General features: G+C 40.1%; 1 protein-coding gene across 10 annotated transcripts in view; it reads left to right on the top strand.

Moving 5' to 3' along the window:
- The window catches only part of WAC (WW domain containing adaptor with coiled-coil), a 65,272-nt gene extending 44,644 nt beyond the window's left edge, over positions 1-20,628 (top strand). For 6 of the 10 annotated variants that reach the window (XM_039913920.1, XM_029078039.2, XM_029078042.2 and 3 more), the window contains 9 exons: positions 769-828; positions 4,239-4,484; positions 6,921-7,043; positions 7,300-7,445; positions 9,591-9,709; positions 10,304-10,490; positions 12,428-12,568; positions 15,207-15,334; positions 17,140-20,628. In XM_039913920.1, coding sequence (XP_039769854.1) covers positions 769-828; positions 4,239-4,484; positions 6,921-7,043; positions 7,300-7,445; positions 9,591-9,709; positions 10,304-10,490; positions 12,428-12,568; positions 15,207-15,334; positions 17,140-17,209 — 1,220 coding nt within the window. In that variant the 3' untranslated portion in view covers positions 17,210-20,628. The remainder of the gene's footprint in view (positions 1-768; positions 829-4,238; positions 4,485-6,920; positions 7,044-7,299; positions 7,446-9,590; positions 9,710-10,303; positions 10,491-12,427; positions 12,569-15,206; positions 15,335-17,139) is intronic. The other 4 variants (XM_029078040.2, XM_029078043.2, XM_029078046.2 and 1 more) reach the window with 4 other exon arrangements.
- The last annotated feature ends 5,899 nt before the right edge of the window (positions 20,629-26,527 follow it).

Here is a 26,527-nt window from a genome sequence, read left to right as displayed (position 1 = left end):
GAACCTGAGTCAGAGGATCCCTGGGTCATTTTTTTGCCCAGACAAGTAGATTCCCTAATCCCAACACAGGGTCAAAAAAGGTATTAAAAGGAACCATCTCCGCCCCCAGAAGTGTGGACTAAAATTAGCCACCGACTATTCTGATCTATGACTTTCCGAAGGAGATGCAGCACCTGTGCTTTTTCCTTTTGTTTCCTAAGTAAGCTATTCCAGCAACTGAAATTGATCTTTCTGATATGATGTCAGTTTGCTGAGTGAAATGTAGTTTGGGAGACAGGCGTTAGACCTGGGTTTTTTCTTTCATTTCACTCAGTTGTATTTGAGTGCTTACTATGTGCAAAGCACTGTACTAAGCGCTTGGAAGAATATAATATAACAGTATTGTTGTATTTTTTCTCTGCACAGTAGTGTGGTAAAGCATATAAAATTATAAACCTAAAATGAAACAATATGTGAAAAGAATGAAGTTCCAAACCAGGGAAAGAATTCGATACTAAAGATGTGCAATTTTTGTTATATTAGTTTTAAGGACAGTCAGGTCCATACATCTTCCACATAATCGTTTTTATGAATGAAATTATCAGTGTCCCTTTAGGATGGTTAATATTTTTTTTCTAAGTAGAGATTAAAAAGCAAGTAATGGTTGTAGAACCAGAAGGCAAGAGTTGAGGTTTGAAAGATGATAGAAGAAAATACACTATTGCATATTTTTTCAAAACTTTTGAATTCCAGGTTGTCAGAGACTGATTTGTAACTTCTGATTTCTAGTGTTCAGCATAAGTAGCACTCTCAATTTCAGAAAAGCTGGGAAGGAAAATAACTCCAATCGTGAGTGATTTTTGGTATTCTTACTCCCCCTGCAGGCAAAACCCAGTAAGGTACAGTAACTCTTTGATTAGTGTCTAATCTGAGCTAGACTAGGTGTTCTCCACAGGTTGCAATTGCCCCAGTCAGGGATTGGCTTTTAATAATGATAATAATAATAAAAAAAATAAAAATGTTGGTTTTTGCTAAGTGCTTACTATGTGCAGAGCACTCTTCTAAGCACTGGGGTAGATACAGGGTAATCAGGTTGTCCCACGTGAAGCTCACAGTCTTGATCCCCATTTTACAGATGAGGTAACTGTGGGCAAGTCACTTAACTTCTCTGTGCCTCAGTCACGCTGCTGACAAGTGGCAGAGCCGGGATTCGAACCCATGACCTCTGACTCCCTAGCCCCTGCTCTTTTCACTGAGTCACGCTGCTCCTCTGTTATAGTCTGGATGCATGGCACCTCCTTTTTTATCCAAATGAAGAAATCATCTGACCCATTACAGTTATCATTTACTTTTCAACAGGTTAAGGCATCAAAATCGGGAGTTTAGGGGATAGGTTAGGGTGTCCTTTCCCATCAGTTATCTCTTTTCTTGGAAACACTCCCTATGAGAAGGAAAGAGTTGCCCTGCACGGGAGATGGATCTGAGGAATTGAACCATATGGGGAAAGGAATGCTTTTGACCATGGAGCAAATTTTGAGAAACAGCTATATTTGGTTTTCAGACTCCCACCGCTTCAATACTGAAGCACCGAATAAGAGAATGACCCTGGCTTAAGCAGTTTACAGTCTTTATGGTGGAGCTGGGGAGTTGGGAAGGAGAATGTGGCAGACACATATCTTTCTCAGCATTGTGGCTAAAAAGTATAAGGATAAATTGAATAATTTAGACTTGTCAAGAATATGCATAAGTACTAAGGGTGGCTGTTGGATGAGATGATGGACTTTAATCAGGTATGCTCCCTGAAAGAGATGAGATTTCAGGAGGGTTTTGAAGTTGGGGAGGTGGTTCCAAGCAAGAGGGTGAGAGGGCAAAGGGTTGTGGAGGCCAGAGAGTTGAATGTCCTGCAGAGTGACAAAAGTTCAGTGTTATCTGGGGTGTGGAATAGGGAGGGAGCTAATTAATTGCTTTAAAGCTAATGCTCATGGGTTTCTGCTTCAGGCAGAGAGTAATGAATAACATTTGCAGGTTTTACAAGAATGCTGAACAGGGTTTGAGGAAACTGATCTGGATAGCAGACTGAAATATGGACCGGAGAGGGAAGAGGCTGGAGACAGGGAAACCAGGGAGGAGGATGGTATAGGACTCCAGGCAGGATATGAAAGGACATGGACCAGGGTAGCAGTCATTTGGATTGAGAGGAAGGGGGAGAAATAGGGCTATCACTGGGTATTAAAAAACAATGTAAATGCTACTTTTTATGGTGTTTAAGTGCTTAGCAAGTGCTGGGTTAGTGAATTAGGTTGAACACAGTCCCTGTCCTGCACGGAGTTTACATTCTAAGTAGGAGGGAGAACTGAGGCACAGAGAAGTTGTGATTTACCCAGGATTACACAGCAACCATTAGGCAGAGCCAGGATTAGATCCCAGATCCTCTTGACTCCCAGACTTGTGCTCTTTCCACTAGACAACACTGCTTCTTATAGAATTTCTTCATTTTGTTACAATTTTCAATATATAACTTTGTGGAAATGACGATTAAGAAAACACACATCCTTTTTTGACTGTAAAATAGTTCAAATGCTGACTTGTTTTAATAAAATTCATTAGGCTAACTTGATCCAGTTAATAAGCATTTGGTCAGAAAAGTGCAAGAAGTTGGTCATAATGTCATTGGACTATTTTTGTTACTTAAGTTGAACTTGAATAGTATACTGCAGTGATGGCATGTCAAATTACATGCCAGAAAGTGTGTCTGAACTCAATTTCTCCATTTATCTATGAGACTCCTTTGAACGTCTTTTCTAGATCTTAAGCTCTATGAGGACAGGGACTGTCAACCTGTTCTATTGTACTCTCCCAAGATCTTAGTTCAGTGCTCACACACAGTAATTGCTCGATGAATTGCACTGACCAGTTTTTCTATCTTCTCTGTGGTGGTTTCCCACTCTATAAACTGAGAATATTTCTATCTCCCATTTAATTATGTATGAAAAGTGCTTTGAAAGTCTATGACATATCAAATTTTAAACTGTTCAGACCTGAATTCACCCAATTCTGCCAGAATGTCTGATTTCATTATGTTATGGTTAGAACATTATGAGAACATTAGAAAGCATTCATCCAACACCACAAATCTTTGGAAGGTTTGTGTGCTCACACGTGGCTTCAGGCACTATGAACACTCCAGATTTTGCAAGAATCCAGCTTCCACACCATAGTTTAGAAGTGGGTGTGATTAGTTGGTAGTTTGATATTGCAAAACAAACTTGGTTTTGGTAATGCTAAGTATTAGTTGTCTAAGGGGATCAGTGAGTGAGAAATTCTGGAAATGTCCAGGAAAGCAGGTGTCCGGCCTTTTCTTTGATGACTTCCCTCACAGTTGCCTGCTTCAGCTCTATGTTATCTCCTGATTTCTATTTTCCGTCGACAGTTCCTGATAGACTCTAGGCCCCTCTCCAATTTCGAACAGGAGATCTAGAGTTATTTCAAAATCATCGCTTTCCATCAGAGTGTGTCAGGGTAATGCTGAGTGAAGCGGGTGCAGTAGAGCTCTACTATCTGGAGCATACCCCCTTATTGAAGGCTAGAATCCAGGCTTTTCCCTACAACCTTGGAATTTTCACTTTTCTAACTTTGCCACATTAGAGTTTTTTTTCCCCTACCTGAAATGTTGAACACCCAGGTATTCTCAGGGCAGGAATTATGACACAGTACCACTAGCTTTCTTCCCCTTTAGATGACAGTAAGCAATTAAATATTATTATTTTGTGCCAGCACTGAAATAAGCACTGGTTCAGCTACACCATAAGCCAATTAGACATAATTCCCAACCCACATAAGGCTCAGTCTTCCAACTCACCCAGATTTTTAAAATATGCCCAAACTTTGATATTTTTATTTTCATCTTGGTGTCACATAATCTCAGTTGCTGAATCACATTAAGATGCTCAGAGCATCTAAATCTTCAGGCAACTTCATGAACTTGGAGCCCTCTTTTGGGAGGGGACATGAAGGAGGAAGGAAGAAACTGGCCTTGCATTGCCAAAATATCAAATAAGTAGCTTTGGTGAGTGAAAGATCTGTAGACGATAACATCATGCCACAGATGTTTTGCTTGAATTAACAGAAAACTAAAGCCTTGATATTTATTTTTTTAAAATAGGAATCATTCAAATCCTTGAATAGTGGAAATTGGAGCAACTGTTATGATAAGCTGGTAAAATTTTATTGGTGATTCTTACACTACCTTTTTCATTTAGAATCGGCATCGGGAGATAAGTCTGTATCCCATTCTTGCACAACTCCTTCCACATCCTCCGCCTCTGGATTGAACCCAACTTCTGCCCCTCCGTCATCTGCTTCAGCAGTTCCTGTTTCACCTGTCCCACAGTCACCAATACCCCCTTTACTTCAGGACCCAAATCTTCTTCGACAGCTGCTTCCTGCTTTGCAAGCCACTCTGCAGCTTAATAATTCTAATGTGGATATTTCCAAAATTAATGAAGGTAAGCCGAATAAACAAAAGCAAACTTGAGAAACAGAAGGCATTTAACTCTTCCTTTTTTCCTTCCCCTCAAGATGCATGCATGGTTAGTGTTTGTGTGTGTGCGTGCGCGCCCACGGCACATACATGCTCACACTTCCCTGCTGTCACTCCCACCCCCAAAACTTAGCTCTTATATTGCAATGTTCCATCATATACATTTTATAATGTAAAATCTTATGCTGGCTCTATTGTCTAAAGAAGTCAGTGTAGTTTGTGTTTTCCTAGAGCTTTTCAGCTCAGTTTTGTATTTCAAGATATAGCACGGGAAGCATGAAAGCATCCAAACTGCATTTGGTAACATCCAGAATTTTTATGTTTGAGGCACTAGGGAATTTGGTAGAGGAACTAGAATGCATCCCCTTATTTCCCATTGAAACAATAGTTCAAAAATGCTAGGCGACTTGTTAGAGGGGACTACTGGAAGTATACTCTTTGCTCCTATTCCATTGCATGTGAATGAGAATTTTTTCAAGAGGTAACAAATTGCAAGGTTTAAAAAATAGCAGCGGTTTGGCATTTTCATGTATCTTTTTATGAAATTAAAACGTTTTCATGAAAGCTTAGTGATGGAAGTTGCATGCACGTTCTGGTGTTTCTTTTGTTGTTGTTAATGGTATTTGTTATAACTTACTAGGTGTCAGGCCCTCTCCTAAGCAGTGGAGTAGGTACAAATTAATCAAGCTGGGCATAGTGCATTACCACAGAGCTTAGTTTTTTAATCCCCATTTTACACATGAGGTAACAGAGGCCCAGAGAATTTAACTTGTTAATGTTCACACAGTAGCAAAGTGACAGAGCCGGGATCAGAATCCTGGTCCTTCTGACTCCTAAGGCCTGTGCTCAGAAAATTCAGGATCTTTTGAAGAAGTAGTTTCGAGCAAGAGTACTGGGAGTATATTATATAGAGCTTTACTTTTATAAGCACTTAGTACTGCGCTTTTAAATGCTTAGTTCAGTGCTTTGCACACAGCAAGTGCTCAGTAAATATGATTAATAATAATTGCCTGGCTATGCGTTATTTACATAGATGTACTGCAGCGTAGCCTACTGAAAAAGTAATTGTGGTAGTTAAGCGCTTACTATGTGCCAAACACTGTAGTAAGCACTGGGGTAGATACAAAATCAGGTCCACATGGGGCTCAGTCTAAGTAGGAGAGAAAACAGGTATTGAATTGCCATTTTGCAGATGAGGCACAGAGAAGCTAAGTGACTTGCTCAAGGTCACACAGCAAGCACTTGGCAGAGCTGGAATTAGAACTCAAGTCCTCTGAATCCCAGGCCCATGCTCTTTTCACTAGGCCAGAGGAGCAGTGTGGCCTAGTGGCTAAAGCCCAGGTCTGGATTTAGAAGGTCATGGGTTCTAATCCCTACTCTGCCACATGCCTGCTGTGTGACCTTGGGCAAGTGACTTCACTTCTCTGGGCCTCAGTTCCCTCATATGCACACTGAGGATTGAGACTGTGAACCCCACGTGGGACAGGGACTGTGTCCAACCCAATTTGCTTGTATCCACCCCGGTGGGATGGGAAATACATGGGAAATAGTGCTTAATAAATACTATTTAAAAACAAACAAACATGGGACTGGGAACGGGAGGACATGGGTTCTAATCCCAGCTCTGCTACTTGCCTTCTGGGTACCTTGGGCAAGACACTTAACTTCTCTGAGCCTCAGTTTTTTCATCTGTAAAATGAGAGTTTAGTACCTAGTCTCCCTCATACAGACTGTGAGCCCCATGTGGGATAGGAACTTGGTCCAACCTAATCATGTTATAACTATCCCAGTGCTTAGAACAGTACTTGAAACCCACAGTAAGCACTTAACAAATTCCATTATTGTTAATTTAAGAATAGAAAAATGTTTATTAGAGTCAAAAGTTTATAACTGCTCTCTCAACCAAAAATTCAGTAGGTGGGTCCTTTCTGCTGACAGAATAGCAAATGGTTATATCATTAAGCAGCTGATCCATGTCAGCCTCCCTCTTTACCTGCCCATTTCCACTGGAGCCTGCCAGGAGCAGCAGAACATGTTACATCCTCTCCCAGACACAAGTCCTAGGCTGAGGATACCATAAGTGACTGTGAAGCTGATTAAATTCATTTTTACCAACAAATTCTTTTAATCGCAAATATTGATCATAAAAAATCAATTTTATGTATTTCAGTAGTGAATGAAGGGGAATATTTGAAAAGGGTACGGGGGAACACTTTATAAGACAGGGCAGAGACAAAGAACTTCCAGATGTTAATGGGCTTCTGTGGTTTCTGTAGGCTTCCCGATGTACATACCTCAAGAACTTAATAATGGCCTCACCAATTCTATGTAAAATGGCTTTTTTGTTCTGATGATATTTTCACTTAAATTCAAGAAATATAGGAAGAAATTCTGTTTTTAGTTCTTACAGCGGCTGTGACCCAAGCTTCACTGCAATCTATACTCCATAAGATTCTCACTGCTGGACCATCTGCTTTCAATATCACTTCTCTGATTTCTCAGGCTGCCCAGCTTTCTACACAAGGTATTTCAATTCTCACTGTTATGAAATTGAATGTTGTTATATTCCAAAATTAGTACTTTTATTGACTGTCCAGGCAAGTTGGCAGCGATAGCCTGGATTCAAGTTAAATCTAATGTTTTACATTTAGTGAATATTGCTATTGAGAAACTAGTGAATATGGAAATTCAGATTTGTTTTGAGCAATGCCCCCTAGAATGGAAAAATATAATGTTAAGAATGGAGTTTGAAGATAACTTATGTGTCTGTTTCTATATAGCTCAGCCATCCAATCAGTCTCCAATGTCTTTAACATCCGATGCCTCATCTCCAAGGTCATATGTGTCCCCCAGGATAAGCACGCCTCAGACTAACCCAGTCCCTATCAAACCTTTGATAAATACAACTTCTGTATCACAGCCAAAGGTATGTCGATTTAAGTTTTCATAAAAGCTTATGTTCTTTGAGCATATGGGGTTCGTGTCCCTTTTAATGCACTCTCCCAAGTGCAGTTCAGAGCTCTTTGCAGAGTAGAATTAGTACTAATGATATTTGAGGGACTGCAGAGAAATGCACCATCCTAAACTCTTGGAAGTACAACAGAAGCAGCAGAAATTTCCTGACTAAAGGGAGCCTATCCTCTGAAGGAGAAGGTTCTGGTAATATTTACAAGTAGTGGAATAAGAATGAATAAAATTGAAGGTTAGTTTGAATATATATACATATACCCTAGTTCTGAGGAGGCAACAAGTTGCAAGAAGCAACTGGAGAGTTGAAAAGGCTAGGGGATGCTGATTAGCCAGGATGGGCATGTTAGAAGCGATGGGCTTTGCAGGTGGGGAGAACTGAAGTCTGGTGGTTTTGGAAGAGACAGAGGAATCATTTCAGTCCCTGGGAATGTGTGCACAAGGGATCAGCTGGACAAGGTGAGCGGTGTGAACCCTGGAGGTGGGTTTGGGAGGGGTGAAGAATACAAGCAGGGGAATAACACTGACTGAGAAGAATTGCTAAGTAAGATAGAGTGAGATGATGGTAATCCTTGAAGCCAGTGATGAAAGGTCTTTGATATGGAGCCAGACAGGTAACTACTGGAGGATTTTGAGGCTGGGGAGGAGTAGTCTGAGTGCTGTGTGTTAGATGATCTGGGCAGTAATGTGGCGTATGAATAAAGTAGAGAAGAGTGGGGAGACAGTGGATCATCCAGGAAGCTAATGTGCTGGTCCAGTTATTATAAGTGCGTGCACCAAAGTATTGATTGTCTTGGGATGGAGCGGAAGACTTGAATCAATGAAATGTTTTAGCGGAATAACAGGTTTGAGCAATAGATTAGAAGAGAAAACAGATCGACAGTGAAGACTCATGGTTGTGGGCTTTGGTCACATTGGAGATGGTGAAGTTGATATGGGATCTTGAGAGGAGGGAAGATGAGGTCAGTTTTGAATATGTTGAGTTTGCAGTGGCAGCAGGGCATCCAAGCAAAGTTGGTCTGAAGGCAAGAAGAGATGGTGGGATTGGATATCGAGAAATTGGTTGGGAAAGATTTGGAAGTCGTGTGCATAGAGATGTCAGTTGAAACTTTGAAAGATCAGACTGGGAGAAGGAAATGAGTAACTCAGACTGTGGCCTTCAAATCCCTCATGGCTTTTTCTGGAATTCAGGTGCATCCCTAGTTTTGCCAGAGCTATTCCAAATTGGAACTTAGTTAATATATAGTAGGATTTAGAAAGGAATGGCCATCATCAGCTCCCTAGAAGAGCTTGAACTCCAAGTATAGTGGTACTGATGTTACCTCAAATGAGTAAGGTCTTTTTTTGTTTTGGGGCCTTTTTTATGGTATTTAGGTGCTTACTAGGTGCCAGGCACTGAATTAAGCCCGGGGTAGAGATCAGCTAATCACATTAGACATAGTCCATGACCCACATGGCGTTTTCAGTCTTAATCCCCATCTTATAGATGAGGTAACTGAGGCACAGAGAAGTTAAGTGATTTGCCCTAGGTCACACAGCAGACAAGTGACGAAGCCAGGAATAGAATCCAGGTCCTTCTGACTTGCAGGCCTATGCTCTATACACTGGGCCATGCTGCTCAGGTTGGGAGTCGTCACCCCCCTGCCATTTTACAAAAGGGGAGGCATACTATTGTCATTTGTGTCAATTGTAAAAAACTAAATTGGTGGCATGAAAATGAATGCCATCTAATTTCTCTTCAGTAATTATGAACTTGAATTTCTTGGGACCAAAGAAGGAAATCGTCACTTGATGTTTTTATTGCTTTCATTTGTCCAGAATTATTTGTTTACTTTCATTGTGTCATCAGGGAATTGTATTGAGTTCAGAGTTGTTTGTAAGTACACATGAACACGTATTTCTCTCCCTTCCCCCCATGTTTATATGAGTCTGTGTCTTAGTTAAACTAGAAATTGAAATCCTACTGATATTTGTAAAGTATAGGTAATAGCTGATCATTTTATGTGAGTTTTGGAGAAGAATCTTGACAAACTTCAGTTGTCATGATGATCCCCTTCATCTTTTCCCTTTAAAACTGAGTTGTTTCTGGACTTTGGAATTACAGGTTAGTACTCCTGGTGTTAAGCAAGGACCAGTTTCACAGTCGGCCTCTCAGCAGCCAGTAACTGCAGACAAACAACAAGGACATGAACCTGCCTCTCCTCGGAGTCTTCAGCGTTCAAGGTATGTGGTGGTAATTATGGTACTTATTTAAGTGCTTACTATGTGCTAAGCACTGTTCTAAGCACTGGGGTAGATACAAGTTAATCAGGTTGGACACAGTCCCTGTCCCACATAGGGCTCAAACACTTAATCTCCATTTTATAGATGAGGTAATTGAGAGCCAGAGAAGTGAAATGCCTTGCCCATAGTCACCCAGTAGGCATGTGGTTGCCCGTGGTCACACAGACGTGTGGCAGAGCTGGGATTAGAACACATGACCTTCTAACTCTCAGGCCTGTGCTCTATCCACTAAGCCATGCTGCTTATGTAAGCAGCAAACCATACCCAATGAAGTGGTTGAAGAAATTCAGGTACATTGAGTTCATAGTTGAAATTTGGCTTGAGAGTTGAGAACTTATTTTTTAAGCACTAAATCTCTAAACCTGGTTTTGAGCCTCAATTTGCATATAAATCATAAATTTTCTGTGAAATCTGCCATTAGGGTAAAATAATTTGAAAATAAATTTGAGACCACATTTTCATTTGAAGATCTCATTTAGGAGGCCAAGAACCTCTTTGAACGTGTATCACATAGAGACTATTTTTCTCTTCCAGTAGTCAGAGAAGTCCATCACCTGGTCCAAATCATACGTCTAGTAGCAGTACATCAAACACAACGGCTGTACCACAGAATTCATCTGCCCGACCTTCGTGTTCATTAACGCCTACATTAGCAGCACACTTCAATGAAAATCTTATAAAACATGTTCAAGGATGGCCAGCAGATCATGCAGAAAAGCAGGTATGTATGTGAGAACTATTGACTTTTTGGCTTATTGGCAAGTCATTTTTTCTACAAAAAGAATATGGTATTGTGGAATAGTTTGATGTGTTCATCTTTCATGCAGTATGTTTTCAGAGCCTATTAGTTATTGTACCCCAGGTTCTCCCCCTTTTAGGTTAGAAATGAAACCCAGAGAAGTGAAGAAACTTGCTCATAGGTCACAGATTGAGATTTATGACTTTATCCATAACTGCATATATAGGGTTAGTTCTTGGAATGAGTGCTCTTCGGGTCGAGTCCAAACTATCTAGTTGGTGTCTTGCTGGCATTACTTCTGAATTTTTCCAGTGGTGCATTGGAGTGAATTGATTCTGCTGGCTTCTGACTTTTTTTTTTTAAAGCCCCGGGCCCCCTTCTGCTTGTAGATCAATTTTATGTAAGCCTTTGTTTCTTCATCCCTGGTAAAACCTTAAACCTAGAACTTAGATTGTCACCTATTGAGTGAATTCTTCTGTGGCCCCAGCAGTTGTAATAAAATCCTCATTAGCCAGGACAACATTTTCATTTTTCAGTTCTTGTAGAATGGCATCACAATCCCTGCTCATCCCCCATGAATTGCCGTAAATTCTCCTTGAGGGAAAAGAGGGTGTTGTGAGAAAGCAAAGAGGGAAATTTCAAAGGGTTTAGTGAACAAATGTCAGATTCTGAAGAAAAGAAGAAACTGAAGAATTTGAACTATTAAGCAAGTTCTTCCAAGGATGAAGGCAAGAAAATTAAATGGAAAGACAAGTCCAATTATAGCAAGAAGCTGCAATATCATCATCGTCCTAGCGTTCAGAGACGGAAGAGTAAGACTATGGCTATTCCTCCTGAAGATTTTTTAACTCTTAGCATAAAAATAAAGCAGCCAAGATACTCTTAGAAAATGTGTGGAGAAATTGCGGATGAGACTGAGATGCCCTATATTCACAGAAGGGCATGCTTTCCTCACACTGTTTAGTGGTGAGGTCTGCCCAGCATGAACAGGAACAGGATCAATGACATTTGCTTTTACTTTTTCAAACTGGTTTACTCTTCTTGATGTTACCACCCAAGAAACACAGAGAAAGACAATTATACTTGTTAGAGTGCTCAGTGATCTTTTTTTCCACCGAATTTTGAAAGCAAGTACATTTTTGTTTCTAAGATGAGTGACTTTCCATTTAAAGGAAAGGCATTTTTTGCCTTTAATCTGAGCTGAAGAAATTTAGCATATATTTTTTTTAATTTTCGTTGATGCGAGGACTTTTATATTGAAGTTTAAAACCTACATGAAGGTTGGACTGTATGCAACAGGAAATAAATCTCAAGAAACAGTTCAGTGACAAATTGCGCCAAATAAAAGGAAACTGTTGTGACCATAGGCCAGTGTGTTTTTTTTTTTTTTTTTTGCTTTTGAGGTTTTTTGGGCAAAATCACTTTTTGGATTAAAAGTTGACCTTAATTGGGACTAAATACAAAATAAAAAATTCTGCTCAAGTTCCTTCACGCACGTTTGATTTTACTGAAGACTTTACCAATATATCTCAAGTTCCAGTAGAATAAAAAAAATCTTTGCCGTTCAAGCATATGTCACAACACTAAAATGAATGACAGCAGTGGACATCTCTGAAGCCTGGTGTTTAACATATGCAGCGCTACAAAAGAAGTCACTGATACATGAGACTACCATTTGTGTTGCTTACAAAATGGGTAGAACGACAGAGGTGGCCATTAGCTATTTATTTTCACTGTATAAACATCACCTGTATCCCTGCACTAGTTGTGTACACTCAAAATGTCCTGGATACAAAGATGGCAAGATAAAAGTTTTTTGTAAAGTCTATCCACAGAATTAATTGAGAAGCACCAAATGTCCTGAGGTTTATAGTTGGTATAATCCAAAAGATCTCAGGAAACGCATTTGCCTTCATCAGGGAATTGCCAAAGAGCACCCACGTCCATCACTCAAAGAACAGCCACGCCCATCACACAGAGGAAAATGCCAATCGTGCTCACGGAATAAGGACAGCAAGCAGTCAGCAAGATGTGACAAATGCAAGGCCTTTATTTGCAAGGTACCCATGACTGCCAATGTGCAAGACTGTGGAGACAGTGGAAGCGAGTGAAAAAATTTAAACCAGAAATAATCAGAATTGGAATCTTTTGGAAATTATCTAGTATTTTTAAAAAGAAACAAGACTGTAATTTAAGAATGAGGAACTCTCTAATGGATGTAATTAGAGTACACTCACTCAAAATGATCAGGACCGATATTACTTTAATTAATGGTTTTTTAAATATCTGAGGGTTGAGGGTGCCTAGACCCCATTTCTGATCCAGGAAGGACAACTCTGGGCCCTACCTATGGGTCAGGAACAGCACCTAGTTCCTTTTCCTGAAGCCCTTGTCTCCAGTGGGACAAGGGTCATTTTCAACTTCTCCACCTTCCACCGTGTTCAGAGTCCTAAGCTATAGGAAAAGAAGGGTACTGTAAACTCTTTTTAGGGCTGAAAAATTTTTGGATATCTGAAATAGCAAGTATCTAATATGTAAATTTGTGAGAATTTACTGTTTCATTTTCCCTAAATCTTAGAAGTGGGGAAAAGGAAATTCCAGTAGTCACATTGACACAAGGGAACTAATTGTTCCATTTTATTACAAAAAAAATTATGCTTCTGGAATCCTTTCAGCACATTATCATTTGGTTGTGTCACACTTATTCCTAATAGTGCAAGATTTGTGAAGATCTTGCCTACTGGAATTTGGGCTGGGCTGGGGAATTTTTTCAACCTTAGCTTCATAATATTTCTCATCATCGCTGTTTCTCTAGCTCTTCTGTTACCTTTTTAGCAAATTGTCTTTGGTAATATATTTTGAGGTAATGAGGCCATCCCTCTCATATTTAGAAGCCTGTTGTTCTCCTTTTACTTTGCAATGAACTTTTGGTAGGAAGAAAAATAAATGTAAATTTTTTGGCTTTAGAAATTTGCCTTTTATCCTTAGTTTTTTATGGTGACAATAGCTATATAAATTCTTATGAATCTGCCTAATTGCTTTACTAAAAGTCTCTCAAGTGGTTTGTCAGAATTTCAATTAGTCAGATACGGGGATTTGTTTTTGAGTGGTCTAAATGTTTTGGAAGAGCAAAACTGAACTTGAACTAACAAGATATCAGCCTTGATTATGGGAACACAGATTGGAGGGGCAAATCCATATTATAGAATGCCTTTTTTGTCTGTATTGTTGTCACAGGAAAGAGAAGTAAAAAAGTTTATCACCTGAGTCAGGTTGAAATTGGATTGGCCTGAAAGCTTTAGATGGTAATTGAATCCAACCAGTTGACCAAAAAAACCCTTTGGAGTTTGGGGGGGGGGGCAGGGTGCTATTATTTTGTTTAATTCTTTAAAGTCTTCGTCCTTGCAGGGAGGGTTATTAAAAAAAAAAAAAATCCCCAGGTCTACAGATCAGTGTGGAGCCCCACCCACCCTTTCCTAGTATTCTCCTGAACACTAAGATAAATTCAAAAAATGTACATGCCAAATGTGGTCCAACTCATGAACTGAAGAGCCATAAACTAAAATCTATATGTCTATCAGCTGCAGATCAGAACAGTGAGCAGGTGTTGTGGGAGGGGATGGGTGACAAGTGATTTAAAGCAGACATTTCACCGGGTGCTTGGAGCAGTGGGAAGCTGCAGTGAGCAAGAAAAAACAGCTGGGACTGGAATGGGGCCTGGAACTGCAGCCCACTGCTTCCCACCACCACCAGGATGAAATAATGGGTAATAAAGCGCCAAACTTTTCACCCAAACCTTCTAGCCCGAAGAAAGCCGCTTGTAGTTTTGAAATCATAGTTTAGCCATCCCTGGCATACATCTGTAGCTAAATTCACTTACTCTTCCTCCGCACCAGGAAATAAAACATCCCACTGGGAATGCAGGCACATGATGTTTGTCGTCTTTCAAAGAAACTTGACTTGGTCTTTACTTGGGAATTGAAGGGTTGCATTTAAGAGGGCTATAGGATTGTGCAGGAAAGACACTTTGACTTTTCCCCCTCCTCCTGGGATTGAGGCAAGAGAGAAGTTTTATTTGTCTTATCCCAGGATCTTGTACATTTGACTGGGGCTCTCTAGCTACTGGCTGAAATGCTGGATCAGCCCTGCACTCTTGGAATTGTGAGGTTATAAGGGAGTATTTATAGGAGCTCCCACAGCCCCAGGATAACTTGGAAATCTCCCCAGTGATCTGACTTCCAGTGCTGCAGAATCTAGTGTCTTTTGGGGCACTGCATTACTTCCCAGAGGGTCTGCTTGCACCAAAAATGATGAAATCATTTCCCAGGGCTGGGTTCCCTTCTGTTGATCCTGCGGTGTTTTTTGACCCTCTTGAAAAGACCTGGATAAAAATTACAAAATGGAAAATAATTTGCCTTTAAGGATTATTTGACAGTACTAGTGATAATGGTATTTATTCATTGAGCACCTGTGGGTGCCATTCACCAGTCTGAATGCCTGGGAAAATGCAGTAGAGGCAGAAGATGTCTCCAGCCCATAAGGAGCTTACAGTCATATTTTTATGTCTACTGATTTTTTTATATCTTTTTAGCTGAACTTTATCCCATTCCTTATGACAAATTTTAAAGAATTCTACTTTCTGAAGATTATAATAAATGGCTTTCCGGTTTTAGAGTAACACTGACTTGACTATTGCAGGCATCAAGATTACGAGAGGAAGCTCACAATATGGGGAGTGTTCATATGTCAGAAATTTGTACCGAATTAAAAAATTTAAGATCCTTAGTACGAGTATGTGAAATTCAAGCAACTTTGCGGGAGCAGAGGTAAGAGGGTTCTTCTTCACTTCCTTCTAAAACACTCTTCAACCTATTCATTTACATGCTTTGCACATACTAAGCACTCAGTAAATACGATTGAATGAATTTAAGTGTTTATAAGGTGAAACGTGTGTGCCAAGAATTGGGAAGACTACGTGGATATAAAGTTGAATATGGTTTCTGGCAAAAATGACGCTTCATAATCTAAGTCAGTGAGGAGTGAGGCGCAGATCAGTAGGGAGAATGGGTAAAACAGACCAATTTTAACAACCAAAAGGGTGCAGTATTTTATTGTATAATTTTCCAGCATCATCATAAGCAAAGTGTCCGGGATGGAAAAACTGCCACACTTTTCCTCAGTCTTCTAAAGATTGGGGAGTCTGGCTTCTGCCCGCTTTGGTGGTGGGCTGGGTCTTACTGCAACTGGGAACAGGGTAGGGCGCGGTCAGGTTGGGGCTGCTCTGGAAAAGCTAGGGCATGTTTCTTTTCCCCTCTCCTCCCTCCTTCTGGGAGTAAGTCTTCTACCTGCTGATGGTGGGTTATAGGGACCCTGGAGTCCTGATATTAGGGGGAATCTGGGCCATGTGGTGCTCTCATTAAACTGATTTATGAAATTTTAAACACTGCCTTTCAGTGAGCATAATTGCATTGATTCATTTGTCATCTTTTAAGCAAAATTTGTCATTTTATAAATTCTTGAATAATGTGTTTCAGATTGAGGAATCTGCTTTCTGTATAGTTGCATGCCTTCTAATGCTGCACGTATCTGAAATGTCACAAACCATTTCACTCTCCAGGGGGCTTTCTTGTCAAGGGAAAGCTGTAAAAGCCCCAGCTTGGGGTTGGAACAGTATGTTCATGTTGAGGTTACAGTCAAGCGACACTAAAGTTCTTCATTTATTAAAGGCTATCTGAAACCTTTGGTTGGCCACTTTCTGGTATAATGAACTTCATTTAGTTTCACCTAAACAATTGCTGGGTGGTAGAGGAAATGATTTTGAAAAGTAACACATAAGCATTTGGGCAGCTTTTGGGAGGGAATGTGTAATGCTTATGTACAAGTTAAAGTGCCTAGACAGGAATAAGATGTTAGATTTTGAGTACTTTGAAATTCTCCCTTCAAAATGTCCAAATATTCATAGCCTGGCAACAATAATAATTTGTTTAGCAGCAATTCTTTTGATAAATTAGTTGATTTACTGAGTAAACTAACTTAAATTGTGGTACTTTACATTATTAATGGTATATGAGCACTCTGTTGGGTGTTTCCCTCTGTAACTGACTCAGAGGTTCTTCAGCTGAGGAACTGAAGAAGCTTGATTGGAATTTGCAGTAAAACAAGAGTAGAGTAAGCTTTGTTTTCGGTCAAAAAATTTACTTTTTGGCATTCATAGTCTTTTATACCTACTCCAGGAGAGTTCAGAAATCAGCTTAATGGCCATTCGGAGGGCCTTAGTTGTTGTTAGCCAGGCTTCAGGTTTTAGGAATTCTCATTCATCATTGGGAAGCATATTTAATATCTACCCCTGTTTGGCAGTACCCTGCCAAATAAATTTTTAATAAACTAAGTTTGGGTTTGGGTTAATCTTTGAATATAAAACATTGATCATTCTAACTCTATAAAGTATTGTTTCCAAGGGAAAAAATTTGAAGTGCTTAAAAGAATGGAAGTAAAAACAGTTTGGGCGATTAAAACAGCTTTCTGTACGTTAACATCTTGGTTTTGCTCTTGTGAAGTTCTTGATGAAATGTTTTTAGAAGTTAATTTGCTAAAATTGTCATGATAATAGATACCTAATTTTGTCTTTCAGGATACTATTTTTGAGACAACAAATTAAAGAACTTGAAAAGCTAAAGAATCAGAATTCCTTCATGGTGTGAAGATGTGAATAATTGCACATGGTGGTTTGGAGTACAGTACAGGAACTGTAAACCTGGTTGCCTGGTCTTAACATTTTTGAGCTGCATTTGAGTAGACTTTGGACCGTTAAGCTGGGCAAGGAAATGACAAGGGGAAGGGGACATGAAAGTCAAATTCAGGGGAAAGATACAAGATTGATTTGTAAAACCCCCTGACATGTAGATTTCTTGTAGATGTAATCTTCACGTTGTAAATATGTTTTGTAGAGTGAAGCCATGGGAAGCCATGTGTATCAGAGCTTAGACATCCAAAACTAATCAATGCTGAGGTGGCTAAGTACCTAGCCTTTTACATGTAAACCTGTCTGCAAAATTAGCTTTCCTTTTTTTTTTTTTATTTTGGGGGTTAATTTATCATTCAAAAATCTTGCATTTCCAAAAGTTCAGTGCAAGCGCCAGGCGATCTGTGTCTAAGGCTGCAACAATTTGAAACAGTTTAGGCAGTGCTCAAAAAAAATCATGAAACAACTGTTTCCACACTTGCACCCAATCAAGAGCAGTGCTTCTCCATTTCTGTTTTGCAGAGAAATGTTTTTCATTTTCTGTGTTCCATTTCCCTCTGAAATCCTACACCTGATTTTATCCGTTTTTTTAATGCTTCTAATTTTCTCCTTAAGGCACTGTTGCTATGGCACTTTTTCTATAATCTTTTCATTCCTGTGTACAGTAGCTTAAAATTGCAGTGATTGAGCATAACCCACTTGTTTGTATAAATTATTGAAATGTATTTCCATTTGCACCCTGTAAGAATGGACTTAAAGTACTGCTGGGCATGTGTGCTGAAAGTACACTGATTGCTCAACTATAAGGAAATAGCCCAATGAACATGGTTGTGGGAGGGGAAAGAGGAGAAAAGCTAGTCAGATGTGAACTGTATCTGTTGTAATAAACATGTTAAAACAAACACCAAAAAAACTGGTTACTTTTCATTTCCTTCGGTCAGTGCATATTAAAATTTGGACTACTTGGGGATTCTTTATCAAAACTATTCTTGTTGAACATTTTGTACTTAATTAAAATTCCTCAGTGGAGGTTTAGTTTAAAGCTTGTAGACAAGATTGTGTATAAACTATTTAATGAATTATGAAATTCAACAAGAATGATTGACACTTCCCCAGTGGTTGACTTATGTTGAACCCTGGTCTTGCTATTATGGCATTTCATTTCGAAGGATGTCTGTGTTGTAGCTAACTGTTCAAGTCTGGTGCTGACTGCTGTTCTTAGCCATCACAAAACGCTAAATTTGTGTAATTGGAGCATTCCACTGTTAACCTGGAAATGGTGGGAAAGCTCAGCTTTGTATATTGTTTCCTAAAGTATATTAAAAATAAAAACAGAAACTATTGCTACTACAAAATCAACTTGGCTTTTTTTTCCTTTGCTAAAAATCTTCCATAGTCTTCACGTGGCATTAGCATGACACTGCCAGAAATGTATAACTCCCAAGGGTTTTTGTATGTGGTAAAATCTTTTATTTCAAAATCTAGCCTTGAAATCACTTTTCTCCTTAGAGAGATTTCTTCTGTTGAGGCGTACGCTCATGTGCTTTCACAACTGCCAGCACCAAGGGCTTATTTTACTATGTTCGACGTTGATGTAATGAAATTACATAATGGGATACTGAATTAAAATACCGGGGTTGCTTATTTTTCATACTTTACCAAGCATCTCTGAGAGGTTAAAATTCAGTCTTTTGACTACTGCAAAACATAAAATGTAAAGTACGTGGATGTTCACTAAAATGCAAACGAGATCCTAGTGTAATACGAATAAAAACTTGCACTGCATCTCTGGAGGATCCTTTGCCATTTCAGCACAAAGTAACTTTTATACTTGGTGCTGATCTTTTTCTCTCCCCACCCCCAACCGTCCCTCGTAAGTTAAAGTTCAGAATGTAATGGAAAAGAAAAAAATGTGAATATCTTTATGTAATGTTAGTGCTTGTGAGACTGTGGTAACATTTGCTAAACTTGGAAGGAGTACATGCAAATGTAACATTGAAAAGCTGTATTTTAGACCTGTAATAACTTACTCTTCCAGCACTGTGCCTTTCCTGGAAAGAAGTAGGCAATGAATTGTAATGTAAGCAAATGGTCTCGGAATTGGATGGCAATTTCACCTGTGAAATGAAAACTCTTTTAATCTTTGGTCCTTCCTTACCAAAAAAAAAAAGTATTGGTGCAGATATCCCAAATTAAATTCATTCTGTTTGCAGGAAATTATGTAATTTACAAGAACATCTCAAGTGTCAAACGAATTTTGAAATAGCCCTACATCTTAAATTGATTAACTTTTGATTTTTTTTGTGGCATTTCACTTTGAATCCTCAGTTCTTTATTTTAATATTTTTATGACTAATAAAGACATGGGGATCCACCAAGCTTCCTTTATGATGGAGGCAGGAACTACCTGACCTCTGGTAAAAGCCACAGTATCTTAGGTTGTCCCATAGCCAGCTGGTTTGCTGCACTCTGTAGTTGCCACCATGTATATTCCCTTTACTTGGGAATGAGTGGTCTGGCCTAGCTGAATGGTCGGGCTTCATCTTATTTTGGAGGGCACAGTGGCTGTCAATGATAACATGCTAACAAAATTGACACCAATGAGACCTTGAAATTAGTTTTATAATGGCACTTAAAGCAGTGTACATCTAAACGCCTTTTTAAAATGGCATGGGTTTAACAAAGTGAATTTTTTTATTGATGATCTGTCTTCTTTCACAGACGAACTCCCCCATTTTTCTGTAAGTGATCTAGCCTTTTGTTTTCAGGTAAACATCTAACTTTTAGTTTAAAAGCTTTAGACTAAATGCCAAATTAATCCTTTAGTTTGTAAGATTAACCCATCTAGTTGACATGATCAAGCCAGGGCCTGAGAACTATATAATACAGTATATGCCAAGCTACAATTGTAAAGCTCTTTCCCAGCACATTTTGCTTTTAAAATAGGATGGTGTCATTTTTCTAAGTTCTGCTTGACTGTAAATCTAATATTTGTTCCTCCTAGAAAATTTATAGCTTGTGACCACCTGTGAAATTCAGCTGTTTCAAAATTCTGCCTCTAAAACTTGGAATACACTTTGGGGGGGAGGAGGGTAAAGATCTATAAAGAATTTTGGGTTGGCCCTTTTTTTATAAAAATCAGTTTCTTGTTCTGCCTCTAGATGTACCCCTAACATAAAGGAACTATTTCTAGGGGTGAGAAGTACTTCACTCTGCATACCAGAACAATTATAATACAGGATTTAAAGCTACTGTTTTTAGACGTGGGGTTTGAATATGCTGATTTATTTTCAATTACCTGTAAATATGGCTATATTCTTGTATCTGTACTGGAGTGTACAAAAATTACACTAAAATAATAAATATGTTTTGACTATACTGTGCAATTATTTCAGACACCTTCATTGTATTGAACCTTCCTTAGAATTCCAAGTTTAGAAACTACTACCAAGTGACCAAGTACTAGCTATTGTAATTCAGCCTTCACTCCCACAACTCTTCTTGGGTTTGCAGAGCTTTCATTAGTACTTCCCATACTTTTTTCAGATTATCATGAGAATGCCTTGGATGGCAATGACCCTCCATAGTTTCAGAAATAATTATTTAGGAGGTGTGGGTGGTTCTCCCATTTTTATTAAAATAGTTACAGCTTGAATATGTTTTCTGGCTTTCCCAATTTCAGATTTAAGACCTTGTGGTTCTGTGATTCTTACTTGGATGTGATTTAGTGTTCCTGCCCACTCAAGCTCTAAAACTCAGAATGAGGACAATGGTAATTGTGGAAATGAAGTGCTCACTATGGGCCAAGCACTGGGGTGATCACCAGGCTGGACACTTATGTCCCACATGGGGTTCACTGTCTGCGTGGTCAAACACTTCACATGGGTTAATGTGTGGCAACTACCAATTCACTATTTGGCACCTTCTCTCTACCCAGGGTGTTTTCTGCTTCATAGCCGTTTGATCTGGGTTATCATCTATTTTGACCCTTCTGGCCGATATTTCTACTGCTTATGGTGGAAAAAAGAGTAGGAACTGGGAAGCACTGGATAATCTGATGATTTTAGTTACCTGCCCCACTGACTACTTTCCAGTGTTCACAAGCTCTTCGGTAATCTGGCTTCTGGGACTCCAAAGGTTTTCTATTTATCCACTGTCTTTAAGACACAAAGTCTAGAAGAAATCTTAGGCTCCCACAGCCTACGTTTCTAATATAAAGTTACTTGTTCCTCTAAATGAAGCCACAAGGTTATAATGCAACTTGAAATTTTTTTTTCTCTGCTTTCTTAAGCACCTTTGCAATCTATTATGGGCAAAGGGAGTGTGTGATTACTGACGAAAAGCTTAAAAAATCCTTTAATCCTTTGCATCCTCTAACAGCTTGGAGAAAGGCTGATAACCATGATAATGCTTTGAGTGATTCTCTAGGATGAGAATACTAGCTTTAGTCGGGGGAGCCTTAAAGAGTGGAAATGATAGTAAATGGGGACAGTTGCTTCTCACTATCAAGGATATTGCTTTATGTGGTGGGGAGTGTAAGGAAGAGAGATGATTGTATAAGCAAGTCTAAGTTCTTGCAGGTGAGATGTGTGATGGCTAAGATCACTTCAGTAGGAAAAAAAATCTAAGAAAAATGACAATGTTGAAGGAGACATGGTTAGGGAATTTAGAAAAGGTAGGAGAAAAGAATGAATTTTGCATTTTCTATGAGTAGCTCTAGTCAAAAGAATACTATGCACCATGGATTTATGTAAGAAAAGGAAGAAGGGCTTGGGAAATGCAGATTCTGGACCATTTCAATAAGGAAATTTTGAATGAGCCAGATTCTACCATACACATCTGCCTGCGGGACATAGCACTGGTGGTCAGTGCCTGCCCCTACTGCCTCCAGCTCTGCTTTAGTTGGTGTTCCGTTGTGTGCATCTGTAGCTACGGGCACTTCTGGTTCTGGTATGCACCTGCATGTCTGTTCCTTCTGTATTCCTGGGTATAGTTGGCTTCATGTACGAACTGAGTTTAGCCATACCTTCCTGCTGAATCTGATGCTCTGCCTCCTGAAATCTGGAGTGAAGAGGGATCAGTGCTACCCTAATTTCTTATTATTGTTACATATTACATATAATTATATTAACATTCTATAATATGTAATTATATTATACTTACAATTATTATTATAATGAAGTCATTTGTACTTCACTTACTCGTGAAGAATTTAGTACTTTATTTAGAATTAATTTAGAATTTAATACTTTAGATTGCATTTATTTATTTAGAATTTAGTACTTCTTTTTCACTTAAGCACTTCGGTATCCACCCTCCAGTAAGCCTTTGCATCTACATTAAACTCAGTTGCTTCCCCCTTACTTGTGACTTAGTTTAGGGTCTCCCCTGCCAGATTACAAAATCCCTGAAGGCTGCAATCAGCTCTGTCAACTCTCATGAACTGTTCAAAATGCTGAAGAGTACTGCACAATGCTACCAGAGTAAGAGCTCAATTAATATTATTGATAAATTGAGAGAATGTATTTTGTGCAGAATTTACTAAGTGCTCAGGAAAGTACAGCTGAATCCCTGCCCTCAAGGAGCAGGTCAACCTCTTCCCAACTGCTAAGGCTGTTATAGCAAACGTTGAGAACATGCTTAAGTGCTAAGGAAGCTGTTGGAGGGCAGCAGCCTGGGAGGGGAAACCTGGAGAGCCTCAATTGCAACGATCAGGGGTTTCTGTTTGATTCAGAAAGGAATGATTAAGCCATTGGAGGTGTTTAAAGTGAGGGAGAGGTGTGCAGAATGATGATTTAGAATGAAATGGCCTGCAGAGTGATGTACTTGAGTGGCTGGAGACGGAGGCAGGTGAGGAGGCTAGTATAGTAATCTAGCCCACATATGACTAGTGATTGGACCACTGTGATGGCCACTTGGAAGGAGAGGAAGATGCTGATCCATTATCTAGCAAAAGCCTGACTGGAAAGTGAAAGATAATAGTCAAGGTTAATACCAAGGCCGGAGACCTGGGAAATGATCGGTGGTGGTGTTGACTGTGATGAGGAAGTTATGTGGAGATGTGGGTTTGGGTGTGGGGAAGATGAGAAGTTAAGTTTGAAAATACATAGCTTGTGGTGCTGACGGGACAACTACTAGCTTGTAAACTCCTTGAGTGCCAAGTGAGAAAAATAGGGGTCCAGAACATAGATGTGAAGGGACCCCCGCAGTAAACACTGTTATACTATATTTTAATATACTGAAAATTTATACAACCGCTCTTGACACGACAAGTCACTGTGGCAAAAGACAGCTAATGATGTTAACCACCATCTGAGATTTCAATGTTATTAAATGTTTGAGTGAACTCATTTTAGTGAACCTAAGTCTGTGTTTGATAACCTGAAAACTGATTATTCTGGAAAGAGTATAGCGATGGAAATTTTTTTTTGAAAGGTAAAAATGACTGAATTAGTTATGGATTGTCCACATTTAATAATAATAACACTGATAACAATGGTATTCATTAAGCACTTACTAAGTGCCAAGCACTGTTCTAAGCACTTGGGTAGATACAAGTCATCAGGTTGTCCCACACGGGGCTTGCAGTCTTAATCCCCATTTTACAGGTGAGGTAACTGAGGTTCAGAGAAGTTAAGCGGCTTGCCCAAGGTCACACAGCAGACAAGGGGCGGATCTGGGATTGTTAGCACACTGCAAAACAATACAAAATATTTGCCAATCCACACCCCAAGAGCCAGCAATCAGCCTGGCCCCCTAAACCATGGAGACAACTGCAGCTTGCATTCTTATTTACTCCACCAACATACAATTTTACTAATTCTGGGCAAGTAGGCAAGTAACTATTTGCAAGGCGTTGGATCTAGAGGCTAGAATTGCTGGGGGATCTCTGGACACATCCACGATGGCACCATGCCATGTTTTGCTGGACGTGCCTTTACTTTTCAAATTAGTTTTCATTTTGTTTTCCATCCCCTTGGCTAGGAAGCAGACTTCCTGTCCCAATGGACTAGAAGAAACAACACTAGGGCAGACAAGCAGAAGCCTTTGAAGGAAAATGGGTGCAGCCCTCAGAGGGAGGATCGGATCAGCTCCAAAGCCAACGGAAATTGAGCCTCTAACAAACAACATCAACCCAAAGAGCAGATCAAAGATCTGAGTGCTCTATGAAACCCCTGCGTTGTCTGCAGCAACGACCAGCGCGAGCCGCCTCAGACAGCTTGGCACCTCCAGCTGGAACATCGTTTTTGCCTCTCCCCTGCCTCAGTCTTCTGGTTTCGGACTCCCTCCACCCTCAACTTTCCTGCCCGCACACCACTTGATCGAAAAGATGCTTTGATGAGAAGCAGCATGAGCTAAGTGCAAAGGGCTCAGTTATCTCATCTGTGAAACGGGGATTAAGAGTGTGAGCCCCACATGGGAAAGGGACTTTGTCCAACCCGATTATCTTGTATCTACCCCAGTGCTTAGAACAGTGCTTGGCACATAGTAAGTGCTAAAGAAGTATCATACTTGTTATAATTATTATTTTGTCCTCATTTGGCAGATGAAGAAACTGAGGCACGTAAAAAGTGACTTACCCAAGGTCACATGGCAGAGAAGTGGCAGAGCTGGGATTAGAACAGTTCCTTCTGACTCCTACGTCGGTGCTCTAGCCACTGAGCCATGCAGTTTTCTCATACTTCCTCCTCCCCATGGAGTCTGATCTGATTATCCTGTATCTACCTCAGCTCTTGACACATCGCAGCAATAGCGGGGTGAGCAGAAGCATAACCAGCTAGATCCTGGTTTGTAACAAGTGGCTACGGCACAGGGACTGCTGAGAAGGTGGTAGGGGAGAGGGGGGGGGGGATCTTGAACATCTCATCACTAATCTTGTCGACTGTCCTGACGATAGCCTGGAATGCCGTTTCCGATCGCCCAAGGCACACACCGGCTACAGATTGGGAATTATGTGCTTTATTTTTAGTGTGCTCCGTGTTGGCCAATCTAAGCTTCAGAGACCAAATTCCAGTTTGGGAGGAGGTCAATAAGCTGCTAAAACCACTAGGTGTCAGCGTTTGGTTAAATATTCAACAGGTTCTAACACCCAAGGAGAGGAAACGGGAGGGCAGGAGGAGCTGTGCTAAACACTTTAACTGCAGCCAGACCCACGGGGGGAACAAAACTACAAAATTAATTCAGAGCAGAGAACTCTCTGTAGAAAGAAGGCTGCTTTTATCTCGATTCCATTCTCTTTAACTCACTATGGACTACAAGCATTTCTGGGCAGATGTTGATTGGTGACTGGATTGGTTCTACCCCAAGCACTGAGCACAGCGTTTGGCACCTAATAAGTACTCAATACTTACTTGGAGAGGAACTCATTGGTTCCTCTCCAGGATTTTTTTGCTATTGGTACCCCTGCTCTCAGCCCGGAGGAGCTCATGATTGGGTGGTGGCTTTGACCACAACGAGTCTACAGTCTAGAGGAGGAGACAGACATAAAAAAATTTCAGATATATAAAGCTGTGGGGCTGGGAGACTGTGAGCCCGTTATTGGGCAGGGATTGTCTCTATCTATTGCCAAATTGTATATTCCAAGTGCTTAGTACAGTGCTCTGCACATAGTAAGCGCTCGATAAATGCTCTTGAGTGAATGAATGAATGTGGCAGCTGGTTGGTTGGGGTCTGACTGACAGGGCTCTCCCTCCAGTAGAGAAATAGGGCATGCACAGATTTCAAATCCCCAGTGCAGATCAACACCAACACCGCTTGCTAGTGGAACAGTATTCCTCCTCCCTGCTCCTTCCAGACACCCCTCCCCAAATCACCCACCAACCCTTGGCTCTAAATTCCCTCACTAGGCTGTAGACTTAAGGGAAGGGATGGCTGAACCAACTCTCATTTGTACTCCCCCACGCGCTTAGTACACTGTGCTACCCGCAGTAAGTGCTCAATAAATGCCACTAATGGATTGCTCACACACCCAGTAAGTGCTCAATAAATACCAAGAGTAATTGATTGATAGATGTTACAGGAAGGCTGCTACCTACCTTTCTCCTAGATGTTTCCATAACTTCCCCAGCTCAGTTCCTTTCTGTTACTTAGATCTGCACCTTTGGAATAACAATAATAGTTAATACTTGATATGGTATTTAGGTGCTTACGACGTGTCATGCAGTAGGGTAGATGCAAGATAATCAGATCGGATATATCCCTGTATCACGTGGGGTTCACAGTTTAAGTAGAGGGGAGAATAGGTATTGATTCCCCATTTTACAGGTGATGAAACTGA

The sequence above is a fragment of the Ornithorhynchus anatinus genome, chromosome 13, assembly GCF_004115215.2.
Source record: "Ornithorhynchus anatinus isolate Pmale09 chromosome 13, mOrnAna1.pri.v4, whole genome shotgun sequence".
Lineage (NCBI taxonomy): Eukaryota > Metazoa > Chordata > Mammalia > Monotremata > Ornithorhynchidae > Ornithorhynchus > Ornithorhynchus anatinus.
This window is presented reverse-complemented; position numbering and strand designations above follow the sequence as displayed.